At 48.9% G+C, this 16,542-nt stretch overlaps 1 protein-coding gene across 5 annotated transcripts in view; it reads left to right on the top strand.

The window, feature by feature from the left end:
• Positions 1-16,542, top strand: part of LOC140203839 (RAS guanyl-releasing protein 1-like) — a 204,044-nt gene that overhangs the window by 173,442 nt on the left and 14,060 nt on the right. For all 5 annotated transcript variants that reach the window (XM_072269959.1, XM_072269962.1, XM_072269961.1 and 2 more), the window contains 4 exons: positions 276-380; positions 5,264-5,373; positions 7,201-7,345; positions 10,274-10,310. In XM_072269959.1, the coding sequence (XP_072126060.1) occupies positions 276-380; positions 5,264-5,373; positions 7,201-7,345; positions 10,274-10,310 (397 nt within the window). The remainder of the gene's footprint in view (positions 1-275; positions 381-5,263; positions 5,374-7,200; positions 7,346-10,273; positions 10,311-16,542) is intronic.

Below are 16,542 nucleotides of genomic sequence, written 5' to 3'. Positions count from 1 at the left end.
GGCTGTTGCCTCCTGCTGACATAAGAGGGGGAGAGGGGGTGTCGATGCTTTGCTGCTGCTTGTGAGAGTTGGCAGTTTTGGGGTTCTAGCATTTTTCTGTCATTCATCCCTTGGGGTTCGCTTCTGTTTCGAGGATGTCTGTGAAGAGTAAGAATTTCAGGTTGTATATTGTATACATTCTCTGATATTAAATGGAACTATTGAACTGTGTGTGTGTGTGTTCTAGCCACCCCTCAGCCTCCAGCACTGCTGACGTGCCCTGTCTTTGCTTCCAGACGGTGCCCCCTTGCAAACCCCCCGTGGTTGTTGACTGGGCGTCGGGGGTGGCCCCGAAGCTCGACGCCCTGACCATCAGCAAACACGTCCAGCAGCTGGTCGACGTAAGTACCTGAGCACCCTCCGCGACGTCGGCGTCACTGAGTGGCAGGTTCACTCGGCGGGCGGGAGGACGGGGGGAGGGTGTGAATACGAGGGAGACAAGATTCTGTTGGCGCGAAACAAGGAGAAGTTGGTGGAATTTGGTGAGCCTGGCTGCTGATCTCCTTGTACACCAACAGCAGAGGCCTTTCCGCAGGGGTACACGGTACAGAGCTCGTGAGCCAGCTTTGGTGAACCCCAAACACCGAGCAAATCAAAGGCTCTCCCTCTCTCTCACCATGGGAGCCATCTTTCACCATCTCAGCTCTCAATTGTTGGATGGAGGTGCTCTGGGGCCTTCAAAGTGGTCCCCTCCTCTGGTGGCCTGCGTGGTTGCCCTGAATCCCTGGTGGTTGCCATAGTCAAGGGAAGGCCTGCATATGTGTGTCTCCTGCAGTCCCCTGGTCGCTGAGGTTCTGGGCTTCGGAGAGACTACAGCCTGTGTCTCACAGCGGTGTGGCCATGAGGGCGGTGTCTGATCATCTCTGTTCCTGCCTCTGCTCTCATGGGCTTTCCCTGCGTCAGCCAGGATCGACAAGCTGTTGGTGATCCGGGGAATGTTTCTGCCAGAGTCCTGAGGGTGGCTTTCCAATCCATTGTAGGTGAACCTTGAAGGGTGGAGTCATCACAAATGGTGTTACTGTGGGTTCGCAGGGGTGACTCTGCGGGACACCTGGTGGCTGCTTCATCCCAGTGCTTCAGAGATTGCCCTTCGAGTCATCTCAACCACTGCTTTGCCGTGATCCAATCTCACCAGCCTCCTCCATCTCCAAAGCCCGCCAAGACATCCACACCCCTCCACCTCCACACTTCAGAACATCACCCCACCCCCTGCTGCGGAACTTGACGAGTTCCCTGGAACTCGTCAGCAGACAGTATGCAGAATTATGAGGGGCATAGATAGGGTAAATTCAAACAGGCTGTGGTTGGGTGAGACTAGAACTTGTGGTGATGGGTTAAGGGTGAAAGGTGAAATGTTTAAGGGGACCAACTTCATTCAGGGAGACGTACGAGTGCGTGAAACAAGCTGGCAGTAGAAGTGGTGGATGTGGGTTCAGTTTCAACATTTATGAGAAATTTGGATAAGTACATGGATGGGAGGGGTATGGGGGACTATGGTCCAGGTGAAGGTCAATGGGTTGAGGAAGAATAATAGTTTGGCATGAACGAGATGGACCGAAGGGCCTGTTTCTTTGCTTTAGTGCGCTTTGGCACTATGACAAGTACAGGGCCACTGGCAGGGTGATGACTCAAAGTCTCAGAGGTTTGTAAACCACATCCAAAAACTGGTCTTCACTGTAACTCCTTCCCTCTTTAGGGAATACCTGGAGAAGGTAAACCTTTGGCCAAATCTTTGTTCAACTTCCCTAATCTTTCCCTCACATAGCTCAATCATAGTTTTTTTTTCTTGATGTGATAACATTCTGAGAAGAACCTTAGGATGCTTTTGCTCTGTAAAAATTGCTAAATCCACTCAGTGGCCACTTTATTAAACACCACCTGTACCTGACACAGTGGCCGCTGAGTGCATGCTCGTGTCTTCTGCTGGTTCCACTTCGAGGTTCGACCTGTTGTGCGTTCAGTGATGCTCTTCTGCACACCACTGTTGTAATGCATGGCTAGCTGAGTTACTGTCGCCCTCCTGTCAGCTTGAACCAGTCTGGCCATTCTCCTCTGACCTCCCTCATCCACCAGGCATTTTCGCCCCCAGAACTGCTGGTCACTGGATGTTTTTTGTTTTGTGCACCATTCCCTGTAAACTCTAGAGCAGGGGCTCACACTCTGGGGTCCACTAACCCTTTGGTTAATGGTAGGCATCCACGGCATTAAAATGGTTGGGAGTCCCTGCTCTGGAGACTGTTGTGCATGGAAATCCCAGGAGATCAGCAGTTTCTAAGATACTCAAACCACCCTGTCTGGCACCAGCAATCATTCCACGGTCAAAGTCACCAAGATCACATTTCTTCCCTATTATGTCGTTCAGTCTGAACAGTTGAACCTCTTGACCATGTCGGCATGCTCTTATGCATTGAGTTGCTGCCACATGATTGGCCGATTAGCTATTTGCATTAATGAGTGGGTGTGCCTAACAGAGTGGCCACTGAGTGTAAATGGTTATTGTTTTTGTACGCCTGTTTCTCAATGATGGGTCTGTCTTTGGAAAAGGAATGATGGTGGATAGGTCACAGGAGCTGGCGTGGTGACATGGTGCCTCTGGCTGGGGCAGGGTCCTTTCTGAAAACAAAAACAGGGGATCCTTGGAATACTCAGGGGTCAGAAAGAAACAGTTATATTTCAATTCCGCAGAGATCTGAGAGGTTCTGTACAAAAGGTCTTCAAGTTCAAGTTTATAGTCTTTCAACCATGTCACGTGCATGTGACCAAACGAAACAATGTCCCTTCAGAACAGTTCGGCCTGAAAGATTTCTCTCCCTACAGACGCTGCCTGATCCGCTGACTGTTCCCAGCATTTCCTGTTTTTATGTCAGATTTGCGGCATCTGACGTTTCTACTTGGATTTTCTTTTTGGAGAGGAAACGAGTTGGTTTTGAGCTGCAGAGAGAATGCAGAGGGATGGGTAGGACAAAGGAACCATATGAATGACGGATGAAAATGTAGATGGATCAGTTAATAGGTCTGCAGTTGACGCAAAAAGTTCATGAAGTTGTGGACAGTGTAGAGGCTGTGAAGGGATACAGTGGGATCTCAGTCTGTTACAGATATGGGTGGACAAATGGGTTTAATCGGGGCAAGCGTGCGGTGTTACACTTTGGGAGATCAAATGTAAGGAGAACGTTTTGTGCGACTACCCGAGCTGAGCGTGGTGTTTTTCTAAGAAGTTATTCCCTTAATGGACAACACCTATGTGTGACTTTGCTTAACATGGGGAGGCTGATGCATGGGCAGTGACCACGTGGTGCTTGACAAATCAGAGTCAGAGTTCAGGGGTGTGGAGTGTAAGGGACCCTTCTCTGCTGTGGCCTTCCTCTGCCTTCGCTGCCGCTGTGATATGCCATCATCGTCCGCCAGCTCCACGGTTGAGGTCTTGGTTGGATCGCTCTTTATTTGGAATCTCCACCTCGGCTTTACCGCCATGGGCGAACCTGCCGGTAGCTCAGCTCCGGACAACACCACTCTCAGGATCTCAGGACGAGGTGCCAATCCTTGGAGAAGAAGGGAAAAGTACACAATTAATTACGGGAGCCTTAATGACTGATGTACAGAGGGATCTTGGGGTCAAACTCCTTGAAAGTGATCACCAACTAGATAGAGTGGTAGGGAAGGCATATGGCGAGCTTGCCTTTATTGGTCACGGCATTGAGTACAAGTGTCGAGAGTCACATTGCATCTGCAGTTGGAGTGCTATGTGCAATTCTGGTCACCCCATTACAGGAGGCATCTGCCGGAAAAAGCGCGATCTCCGAGTTTCCTCTTTTCCCCCATATCATTTGATCCTCTGGATTGGGAGACAAGGACTGAAGTTTCCAAACTGAGACCTGATGAAGGATTGAAAGCCCATGCCAGGGCCCAGCCAGCACTGGAAGAGAGCACCTCTCCTCCTCTCTCCTCTCCTGCTCAATCAGAACTCGAGCAGTGGCTTGATGCTGCCGGTCAGATCTAGGCCCCTGATGTCCCCATGCGCTCTTTATAGTTCAAAACATTCACAGGAGAGAAACGTCGCCAAATAGTGCCGTCTTCGGAAACTGGATTTTCACCACGAAGCTTGCATCAAAGAAATGTTGAATTTCGAAAGCAAAATGTTGGAAATCTGAATTATAACCAGAAAGTGCTGGGAACACTCAGCAGGTCATGCAGCGTCTGTGGAGGAGGCAAACAAAACCAATGTTTCAGCTTGAGCCTGCACAGGAATGTTGAACCGGGACAGTTTGCAGAATACTTCTTTGTAGTTCTTTGTCTGACAATCTCTCAATTCTCGAGTCGGGGAACTCGAAATAGAAAGCAATGTTTCAGACTGACTGTAACATTGAAATAGCAACTGTTGTCTCCCCTGCCGCTATGGAAGGAGCAATAGCTGTCTCTCCCTTGTTAATGAGAGAGAGCGCCTGTGGGATGTCGAAATGATGGAGTGAGCAGTGGTTTTCGATGGACTGTAGACCATGTTCTCTCTCTGGGGGTTTTGCTGTTGCTGGCACGGAGAGTGGTGGGAACGCTGGTGCTTTCTGCTCTGATAAATGGGAGGGTGGCTTTGATGCTGCTTGTGTGTGGAGGCTTTGGGGTTTTGTTTTCGGTAATTCATTCTTCAGGGTTTTTCTTCTGTTTCGAGGATGTCTGCAGAGAGTAAGAATTGCAGGTTGTATATTGTATTCATTCTTTGATATTGAAAGGAACGATTGAACTATCGTTTTACTATGAAAGTGAAACTCGGTAATATATATAATGTATATGTAGTTTGGTAATAAATTTACTTCTTTTTTCTTTTTAAATCTTTTTATTGAATAAGTATACAAAAAGGTAAGCCATATAGGCACTAATACACTGTTAGAATATAATAAAATTACAGAAGATACTAATACAAAAAAATGATACAATGTAATTTAAACATAACGTACCAAAGTAACATAATAGTATACTAATTTTTATATATATATCAATAGAGAAAAGGAAAAAAAAACCCAAAAAAACCCACCGTGCAACTAACTAAAAGCAAAGCAAAGCAATGGGCTAACTTGAAACCAAACAGGGTTAAAAAAACTTAAAATCACGTCCTCAATCCCGACCTCCATTAAAAACAGTAAAAAAAAACAAGAAGGTTAATAAGTTTACTTCTGAGCTTTTGAACTGATTCTGTGATTTTGTTCTGACCTTTTCCTCTCTCGCCTTGTAGTCCGTGTTTAAAAACTACGACCATGACCAGGACGGCTACATCTCCCAGGAAGAGTTTGAGAAAATCGCTGCTAGCTTCCCATTTTCGGTCTTCATCTTCGATAAAGATCGGTGAGTGGGGCGTCCTGTTCCCATTTAGTGCCGTCCGAATGTTCGAGAAGCTCATTCGACAGTGACTGAGTTGAGCAGCGGTGGCTCAGGGGACCTGGGATGCTCACAGTTTTGCAGGGGTTGACAGAACCCAGAAGGAGCTTCCCATCAACTGGTTCCTGCACTGATTGTAACATCCGCACACAGCTCCATGTCCCATTGAGCTGAGGTCAGCCGATTCAGGTCTGTGGCCCCCAGTGGCTCAAGGTAGGTTGCTTGGATTCACTCCTGCAAGGTGACAGAGCCCGCTCATTCCATATACGGCTCATTCCATATACGGACCGCCCTCTGGGTGAAAAAGTTCCTGTCCTCTCACTGTTAACCTATGCCCTCTCGTTCTTGACTCCCCAACTCTGGGGAAAAGTCTGTGAGCATTAACCCCTCATGATCTTACATACCTCTAGAACAGGGGTCCCTAACCTTTTTAATGCCATGAACCAATACCAGTTGTCAAGTAGTCCGTGGAACCCTGGTTGCGAACCCCCGCTCTATAAGATCATCCTTCAGCCTCCTACACTCCAGTAGGGGGCAGCATGGTAGCATAGTGGTTAGCACAATGCTTTACGGTACAGGCGACCAGGGTTCAATTCCCGCCGCTGCCTCTAGAGAATTTGTATGTCCTCCCCGTGACCGCATGGATTTCCTCCGGGTGCTCCAGTTTCCTCCCACGGCCCAAAGACATATCAATTCTCTGGATTAATTCTGGGGATTTCTGGGCCAGAAGAGCCTATTCCACGCTGTATCTCAATTAAATCATACATTAATTAATAGATAAATATGTCCCGGGTATATTGAATGGCGGCCTGCTGGTGGCGTAGTGGCATCAGCGCCGGACTTCGGAGCGAAGGCTCCCGAGTTCGAATCCAGCCGGTCCCCTTGCACGCTTTCCATCCGTGCTGAGTTGCGCATCGAGCTAGCAACTCAGCCTCGTAAAAATAAGAAAGCCTGCTAAAACAAAACGCCGCCATGACAGCGACCCAATGACTCCACTTGGAGTTAAGGGCTTTCTTCTTCTTCTTCTTCTTCATATTGACTTGCTTCCATGGACATAGTGATTGCAGCCACAGTGGTGTAGCTGGCAGGGTCACTACCTCAGTACTCTGGGACCCAGGTTCAATCCCAGTCTAGGATGCTGTCTGTGTGGAGTTTGCATGTTCTCTCTGACCGAGTGGGCTTCTTTGGGGCGCTCCAATTTCCCCACACATCCCAAAGCCTTGCAGGTTGGTGGTTTAATTGTCCCTAGCATGTGAGTTAATGGTCGAACCCATTTCCCTATTTATCGAGATACAACCTGGGACCGGCCCTTCGAGCCACGCCGCCCAGCAATCCCCAGCTTTAACCCTAGCCTGACCACGGGACAATTTACAACGATCGATTGACCGACCAACAAGTGTGTCTCCGGCCTGTGGGAGGAAACCAGAGCACCCGGAGGAAACCCACGCAGTCACGGGGAGAACGTACAAACTCCTTACAGGCAGCAGCGGGAATTGAACCCAGGTCACCTGTACCGTAAGGCGTTGTGCTAACCACTACGCTACCATGTGTGGGGAGGAGTTGATGGATATGTGGAGAGAATGGAATAGGAGTGAGGTCAGTGGGGGGGGTTATGGCCAGCATAGACTTGATGGGCCGAAGGGCCTGTTCTGGGCTGTAGAACTTTTGCAATACCCTGGAACGAGCAGGGGCTGGATTAGCTGGACTGCTCACAGATAGTTGTGTAGGCTGGGTGGCTGTCTGTGGATTATTTTTGGTATTTCTGTAACAGTGATTTCGGTTATTTAATTGCAGCAAGGAGTTGATTAGTCGGGAAGAGATCACGGCCTATTTCCTGAGAGGCAGCTCCATCTGCTCCAAGCTGTCTCTGGGTTTCCTCCACAACTTCCAGGAGAACACGTACAAGAAGCCGACTTTCTGTGACAATTGCACGGGATTTGTAAGTCTCGCGAGAGGTTGAAGGGTAAAGGGCAGAGGGCCTGGATTTGCAGGGGCAGAGGACCGAGGGAATACTGGTGCTTACCATTAGAGTTAGAGGTTAAAGACCATGATGAGGGCAGAGGTTAAAGGGTGCAGTGCAAGCTGGAAAATGTTTGTTAACTGAGGACAAAACGTAAGGCGTAACTGTTGGTAGAGTTAGCATGTTAATATAGCCAACATCTCTCCCCAGTTTGTACCAAGTTTTGATGGTTAATTAAATAGCAACTATGGATTTTCCATCAGCAGCCTCTACATCCAACATATTCTCCTCCAACTTCCACCATCTCCAAAAGGATCTTTACATCCCCACCCCTCTCTGCTTTCTGCAGGGATCTCTCCCTCCATGAATCCCTTGTTCATCCGTCCCTCCCCACTAATCTCCCTCCCGGCACTTATCTCTGCAAGTGGCCAAGGTGCTAAACCTGCCCATTCACCTCCTCCATTCTGGGCCCCAAACCGTCCTTCCAGGTGAGGCAATGCTTCACCTGCGAACTGGCGGGGCCGCCTACTGTGTCCAGTACTCCCCAACGTGGCCTGCTCTACGCTGGTGAGACCGGTCGAAAATTGGGGGTCCGCTTTGTCGAGTATCTCCACTCCATCCGCCACAAGTGGAGCTTCCCGGTAGCCAAATATTTTAATTCCCATTCCCATTCCCATTCCTGTTCCAACATGTCAGTCTACGGCCTCCTCTCGTGTCAAGATGAGGCCATCCTCAGAGTGGAGGAGCAACACCTTGTATTCTGTCTGGGTAGCCTCCAACCTGATGGCATAAATAGTCATTTCTCCCTCTAGTAAAAATTCCTCCCACCCTTCCTCTATTCCCCACTCTGACCTTTTACCATTTTTCACCTGCCTATCACTACCACCTGGGTCCCCTCCTCCTTCCCTTTCTCCTATGGTCCACTCCCCTCTCCTATCAGATCCATTCTTCTCCAGCCTTGACCTTTCCCACCCACCTGGCTTCACCTATCTAGAGCTGTCCTCCTTCCCCTCCCCCTCCCACCTTTTCATTATGGCATCTTCTCCCTTCCTTCTCAGTCCTGAAGAAGGGCCAGCCCGAAACATCGACTTTTCATTCATTTCCATAGATGCTGCCTGGCCTGCTGAGTTCCTCCAGCATTTGTGTGTGTGTGTGTGTGTGTGTGTGTGTGTGTGTGTGTGTGTGTGTGTGGGGTTATGGACCTTGCATATGTTCTCTCACAATGGCTTCCTGACGCCCGACTTATACACACGCCACACTTACAAACGACCCTCCTGCACTCAGTGTCCCATCACAGTCATTTCTGTGACCCTGTCCCACACAGCTTTTGATCATTTCTGACTTGCAAGCAGTTTGGATTACGAGTAGTCCTCAGGAGCAGAACCCTGGCGTAAACTGGGGACTGCCTGGATTTAGCAGTAAGCACACGACATACTGATATCTTTAAGGATACTTCTGGTTATTTTTTGTCTCAGTGTAATTCTCAAAAGTATTGATTGCAGGAGTTGGGAAGTCATTTTGAAGTTGTACAAGGTGTTGGTGAGGCCTAATTTGGAGTATTGTGTCCACTTTTAGTTAACTACCTACAGGAAAGGTGTCATTAAGATTAAAAGAGTTCAGAATCAGAATTAATATTACCAGCATGTGTCATGAAATTTGTTGTTATGTGACTCCAGTACATGCAATACATAATAAAAACTGTAATTTACAGTAAGTACATAAAAAGTTAAACTAAGTAAGTTGAGCAAAACAAGAGTAGTGAGGTAAACACAAGGAATTCTGCAGATGCTGGAAATTCAAGCAACGCACATCAAAGTTGCCATTCCCATTCTGACATGTCTATCCACGGCCTCCTCTACTGTAAAGATGAAGCCACACTCAGGTTGGAGGAACAACACCTTATATTCCGTCTGGGTAGCCTCCAACCTGATGGCATGAACATTGACTTCTCTAACTTCTGCTAATGCCCCACCTCCCCCTCGTACCCCATCTGTTATTTATTTATATACACACATTCTTTCTCTCACTCTCCTTTTTCTCCCGCTGTCCCTCTGACTATACCCCTTGCCCATCCTCTGGGTTCCCCCCCCCCTTTCCTTCTCCCTGGGCCTCCTGTCCCATGATCCTCTCGTATCCCCTTTTGCCAATCACCTGTCCAGCTCTTGGCTCCATCCCTTCCCCTCCTGTCTCCTATCATTTTGGATCTCCCTCTCCCCCTCCAACTTTCAAATCTCTTACTCACTCTTCCTTCAGTTAGTCCTGACGAAGGGTCTCGGCCTGAAACGTCGACTGTACCTCTTACTAGAGATGCTGCCTGGCCTGCTGCGTTCAAGAGTAGTGAGGTAGTAGTGTTCACGGGTTCAAGGCCCATACAGAAATCTGATGGCAGAGGGGTAGAAGCTGTTCCTGAATCGTTGAGTCTGTGCCTTCAGGATCCTCTAACTCCTTCCTGATAGTCGCAATGTTGAGTACCTGAGTTATAGGGAAAGTTTGAATAGGTTCGACTTTATTCCCTGGAGCGTGGGAGAAGGAGGGGAGATTTGATGGAGGTGTACTTGGTGATAAGGGGTATGGATAGGGTAAGCAGGCTTTTTCCACTGAGGTTAGGAGAGACTAGAACTAGAGGTCCGGGTTAAAAGTGAATGGTGAAATGTTTAAGGGGAACAGGAGGGGGAGGTTATTCACTTGGAGGGTGGTGAGAGTATGGAACGAGCAGTGGTGGATACAGGGTTGATTTCAACATTTATGAGAAGTTTGCATAGGTACTTGGATGGGAGAGGTATGGAGGGCTATGGTCCAGGTGCAGGCCATTGGGACTAGACAGATTAATGGTTCAGCATGAACTGGATGGTGCTCTCGGTGATGTTAGTATTTATGACTCAATGACTCTCTCTTTTTCTTTTGCAGCTCTGGGGTGTGATCAAGCAAGGATACAGGTGTCAGGGTAAGGAAAACCTCTCCCTTGTCCTTTGCCACTCATTCTGGTGATCTGCCGAGAAGCGCCGGGACCTCCCTGTCTGGTCTGAGCGGACTGAGATGTCCCTAAGGGAAAATAAACTGATCCAGTGATAGATCCTGCAGGAATGGAGGTTCCAGGTTGGACCTGGTCTGTGTGGAATTGGCTTTTATTTAAACATTAATTTAAAGCTGGCGAACAGTAGGTGAGGCCAGCATTTAATGTGCATCCCCCTCTACCCCGAAGAAGGCTGAGTTAACTCCTTTTAGTGCACTGCAGTCTTTTTGGTGAAGGTGTTCCCACAGATCTGCTGGCTTTACACCTGGTGATGGTGAAAAGGGGGCGGCAGGGTGGAGGTACATCTCTACCGAAGGAGGTGTAAGGTGTTCCTTCCCTCCGCTAGCCTGCAGGTCACCCTTGGGTGAGGTGTAGCACCTGCTTAGCCCCCCACCCCCCCATCACATGGAACCACGGGAGCAAGTGGGGGATGGTCGTATGAACAGCCGGTGCATATCACAAGTCCTGGTTATGCGACCAATGAAAGATAGAAACATAGAAAACCTACAGCACAATACAGGCCCTTCAGCCCACAAAGCTGTGCCGAACATGTACTTAGTTTAGAAATTACCTAGGTTACCCATAGCCCTCTATTTTTCTAAACTCCATGTACCTATCCAGGACTCTCTTAAAAGACCCTATTGTATCCACCTCCACCCCCATCCCTGGCAGGCAGACAATCTCTGAAAAGTATTGATAATGGCTGGGGGTCACCCACCTTGTAAAGACGCTGCCCAGGAGAAGGCAATGGCAAACCACTTCTGTAGAGAAATTTGCCAAGAGCAATCATGGTCAAGACAGATGGAAGACCATGATCGCCCACATCATACGACAAGGCAGATAATGATGGTGGTGGTGGTGGTGAAAGACAGGGTGTGTGTGACTTGCTGGTGGTAGTATTCTCCTGTACCTGTGACTTTTTTCCTTCTTGCTGGTAGCAATTGTACCTCCAAGAAGACCAAAACTTTGGTTTGGAGGCTTGCGTGCCTCAATGACCCAGAGAGCTATATTGGCGGGAGTCAGGGCTTTATGCTTTGGCTCTTGGGAGGGTCACCCATGCCAAACAGGTCAAAGGGTAGAGGCCAGACTGAGAGTGGTCTGCCAGTCCTCCAGGTTTGGGGGTTCAGCTCAGGGCTAACAACCCTGACTGGTCAAACAAAATTGTTAGGGAAACAGCAATGAAGAATCCTTCTACAACTGAGTGCGACTGTATGGACAGAGAGAGATGGAGGACCTTCATTGCTGTCCTAAACGCCAGCGGCGTAACGGGCAGTAAGTAAGTAAGAGGGTTTGGGAGATGTACCGGAGTAGTCTCGGTGAATAACTGCGGGATATTTTGAAAGCAACACAAGCTGCAGCTGCTGTGCGTTGGTAGTGGAGAGACTCAAGGTTTAGGGGGCGGACGGGGTGCCGATTACGAGAGCAGCTTTGTTCCTGGCTGGCAATAAGTTTCCTGTATGTTGTTAGAGCTCAGTTTGTCAAGGCAAATGGAAAGCATTCCATCAGTGCCCCTGATAGGTGCCTTGCATTGGTTGGGTCGGATCAGGAGACGAGCCACTCACCAGAGGACAACCAGCCCCTTGTCATCACAGTAAACGGTAACGGGTCTCGGCCGGAAACGGCGACTGTACCTTTTTCCATAGATGCTGCCCGGCCTGCTGAGTTCCTCTGGCATTTTGTGTGTGTTGCTCGGATTTCCAGCATCTGCAGATTCTCCCTTGTTTGGCAAATGCAATGTTCGCCCTCATTTTGAGAGGACTGGAATATAAGGACCAGGATGCAATGCTGAGGACTCATAATGCATTGGTCAGACCCCATCTGGAGGATTGTGAGCAGTTTTGGATCCCCTAACTAAGAAAGGGAATTGTGTTGGGCACGTGGCCAAGTGGTTAAGGCGTTCGTCTAGTGATCTGAAGGTCACTAGTTCGAGCCTCAACTGTGGCAGCGTGTTTGTGTCCTTGAGCAAGGCACTTAATCACACATTACTCTAGTGCGAGGAGTGGCGCCCCACACAGACTTCCAATCTGCGCCCTGTAAGGCATGAAAATGCCCGACGCAGGCCTCTCATGGTCTGAGTCGACGTTCCCTCCCTCCCTATCTAAGAAAGGATGTGCTGGCATTGGAGAGGGTCCAGAGAAGGTTCATGAGAATGATCCAGGGAAGGAAAGGGTTAACTGGTGAGAGGTATTTGATAGCCCTGGACTGATGCTCACTGAAGTTTAGGAGAATGAGGAGATCTCATCGAAGCCCACTGTTTCACTCATCCCTCCCCCCCGCCGATACTTTCCTTTGCAACCATCGGAAGTGTATCACCTATCCCTACACCTCCTCCCTTACTTCATCCAGGAGTGCCGGAGGTTCTTGTGACCTGCTCCAACCTCGCCTACTGCATTTTGGTGCTCCTGGTGTCTCTGAATTATGTGGTGGGTCCGGGTTGAGGTCCTGGTCACAGGTGACCACAAGGTTCTCGAGGTGTGAGCCTGATTAGTGCGGACTCGGTGTGACTCGAGGAGAGCAGGCAGGGAGTTTTAACATCAGGGTGGGGATGGAAGAGGAGCCAGTGTGGGGACAGAGTGGCGGGGTGGTGGGGGGCAAATAAGAATGACGCAGGAAGAATTTCACATGTCCTGAAGGAGAGGGAGAGCAATGATGGACGAGTGACTATGGGTGAGTCTGACAGCTAGATCACTTAAGAGTTCAAAACAAATCAAATCAAGTTTAATTACCATTCAACCATTCAAGGATACAGCCAAACGAAACAACATTCCTCCGGGGCCAAGGTGTAAAACACGCACAGTGCATTCAAAATAGTGAACAAAAAAAAGCAAAAAAAAAACATATGTAGTCCAAGACAGTGAGCGACAGGTATCGCAAGTTGATGGTGTAGCTGCTGGCAGTCCAGCCTGTCATTCCACTGATCGAACACTGGGGGCAGCACTGATGAGGGAGGCCAATCCCCAACCAAGCACGGACGCCATGCCGCGCCGCCTCCAGTGTCTCCTCGCCTGGACTGCAGCAACAGGCAAGCCCGCAGCTCAAAGGACGGAGTGATTGTGGAGGGACTGCCCAGAGAGATGGGGGTTGGGGAAGGGAATTCCACTGGAAGAGAGAATTCCGGATTTTCCTAGCCCCACGATAACTGTTTCCAATTTGTTACAGTAGACACTGAGTTTGCATATTTAACCTGGTTCACCATTTGAGCAGCAGATGCTTTGACCACCCATTGGTACCCCAAGGTTCAACTCCTCTCCCTCCATCCCTGCCAGAGGGATGGAGGACCAGGGAGGAGGCAACAGCGTCTGGAAGACCCCAGTACCATGGGGAATTCCTTAATCAACCCCGTCTTTGTCTGTGTTGGTAAACGCCTCCACATGGGTGAAAACCAGTGTGTCTGGCTTCAAACGTAAAGTCTAAGTTTCATGAGCAGGGCACGGGGCATTCTTTGATGTCCGCAGAGCTTGCCTGCAGCTGCCAGAGCATGCCTTATCCAGATGTGCTGTTGCTGCAGCTATCTGCCAGCCTGTAATGCTTCCCACGTCTGGGATTTTGAAAGGAAAGGATCAGCATTTTTAGTGGTCTTCGCCGGGTTTTCATCTCAGCTCCAACCTATTCCACCCGTGACTCAGACGTACCAAGGAAACCCTCGTTCATTTTCCTTCCCTCTGCTGAGTTCAGAGTGGATTTGGTCGCACAGACAGGTCAGCTTGGACCGGGGTCAGGTTTTAATCTTGCGTCCAAATGTTTCTGGAAATTACTGGGAGAACGTGCAATCTCAGTTTCCTGAGACACCGCCTCCATCCCAAAGTTCTGATCCTGGCCACTCCTGGCCGTTCGTTCACTTTGTTCTGAAGCTCGGGAACGCCTCAGCCTATCCGCTGCCTGCTCTCTGCCCCTTTAGTCTGATTTAATCATGTCTGAGGTGCTGTCTGGTCCCTGTCGTAAATCACCTAATCAAAATCAGACTGACTCTCCTATCAGAATCAGAATCAGGTTTAATAAAACTGACATATGCCATGAAATGTGTTGTTTTGTGGCAGCAGCACAGTGCAATACATAACAATACCATAACTTACAATATATATTAAAACATTTTAAAAAATAGGTAGTGCAAAAAGTGAGATAAATTGTATTCATTGTCCATTCAGAAATCTGACGGCGGAGGGGAAGAAGCTGTTCCTAAAGCATTGTGCGTCTTCTGGCACCTGTACCTCTGCTCCAATGGCAGCAATAAGAAGAGGGCACGTCCTGGGTGGACGGGTTCCTTTTTGATGGATGCCACCTTTTCGAGGCATTGCCTTTTGAAGATGTCTCTGATGGTGCCCACGATAGAACTGGCCGAGTTCGCGACCCTGTGTAGCTTGTTCCAATCCTGAGCAGTGGCCCCCTCCGTACTGGGAGGTGCTGCGACCAGTTAGAACGCTGTCCGCGGTACATCGGTAGAAATTTGCTGACGTGACCAACCCCTCAAACCCCTAATAAAATGTAGCCCAGTCTATTGCAGTCTAGGCCGGCTGGTGGCGCAGTGACACCAGCGCCGGACTCCGGAGCGAAGGTTCCCGAGTTCGAACCCAGTGGGGACGCTCCCGGGCACGCTCTCCATCCGTGCCGGGTTGAGTGTCGAGCTTGCGACTCGGCCTCGTTAAAAAAAAAGACTGCGCTGTGAGAAGACCACTCACAGAATCTTTCCTCCAAGACAACCACTGTAAAAAAAAGTGGTCGCCAAGGCTCTGGCAGAGTATGGCACACACAAAACAAAAATTGTAGTCTAGTTACGCCCCTTGGAAGGAACATTTCACAGTCTCGATTGCGCTGTGGAAACCTTTCCTTTAGCTTACATCATTCACACTACAATAACCTGTATACTATAATATATTTACAACTTACGATAAAATATATAATTAAGTAAGCAGCGGAAGAAAAGAGCAAAGTGAAAAGAATAGTGAGGTAATGTTCACGGGTTCAACGTCCATTCAGAATCTGATGGCGGAGGGGAAGAAGCTCTTCCTGAAACGTTGAGCGTGTGCCTTCAGTTTCCCTGATGGTAGCAATGAAGAGGCCATGTCCTGGGTGATGGGGCCCTTAATGATGGACGCCACCTTCATGAGCTTTGCCTTTTTGAAGATGTCCTCGATGGATTAATGAGTACGAATTATACCCGCGGTCATGCCTTCTTTGTGATGGCATCAGTGTGTCGGGCCCAGGATAGACCTCCAGGAACTTGAAACTGCTCACCCTTCCCACTGCTGGTCCCAAGATGAGGACTGGTCACCAGCCGAAACTCTGCCAACGATAGTTGTGTCATCGGCAATAGTTTGAGCTGCGCCTAGCCGCACAGCCGTCTGCCCAGTGTCAGTGTTTTAGTCTCTCAGGGTTTTGGCCAGGAGTAGAATTACAGACAGGTAATCGGACTTCCCAAAGACTGAATGCACAGTGAAGCATTCTTTACGTTGGTATAACAGTGCTCTAGTATGTCGGCTCCCCTGGTCTCACAGCTGATATAAGTTGATGGTAGCTCAGAGACTACTTCATACCCTCACTAATTTTTATAGATGCACCATAGAAATCATTCTTCCAGGGTGAATCACAACCTGGTATGGAAGTTGTCCCGTCCAAGACCGAAAGAAGCTGCAGAAGATCGTGAACACGGCGCAGCACATCACACAAACCAATCTTCCGTCCTTGGACTCACTTTACACCGCACGCTGTCGGAGCAGTGCTGCCAGGATAATCAAGGACACGACCCACCCAGCCAACACACTTTTTGTCCCTCTTCCCTCCGGGAGAAGGCTCAGGAGCTTGAAGACTCGTATGGTCAGATTTGGGAACAGCTTCTTTCCAACTGTGATAAGACTGCTGAACGGATCCTGACCCGGATCTGGGCCGTACTCTCCAAATATGCGGACCCGCCTCTCGGTTTTTTGCACTACCTTACTTTCCCTTTTCTATTTATGATTTATAATTTAAATTTTTAATATTGACTATTGATTTGTAATCCAGGGAGTGGGAAGTGCAGAATTAAATATCGCTGTGATGATTGTACATTCTAGTATCAATTGTTTGGCGACAGTAAAGTATAAAGTATATCAGCCTAGTTGAAATTTCCTGCAATGATTGGGAAGGCACCAGGAGGATGGGTCAAGAGCAGACATGCGTGGAATGGAAG

This window comes from Mobula birostris, chromosome 10 (genome assembly GCF_030028105.1).
Source record: "Mobula birostris isolate sMobBir1 chromosome 10, sMobBir1.hap1, whole genome shotgun sequence".
NCBI lineage: Eukaryota > Metazoa > Chordata > Chondrichthyes > Myliobatiformes > Myliobatidae > Mobula > Mobula birostris.
The sequence above is the reverse complement of the archived record's forward strand: the minus strand, read 5'-3'. Positions and strand labels throughout refer to the sequence as shown.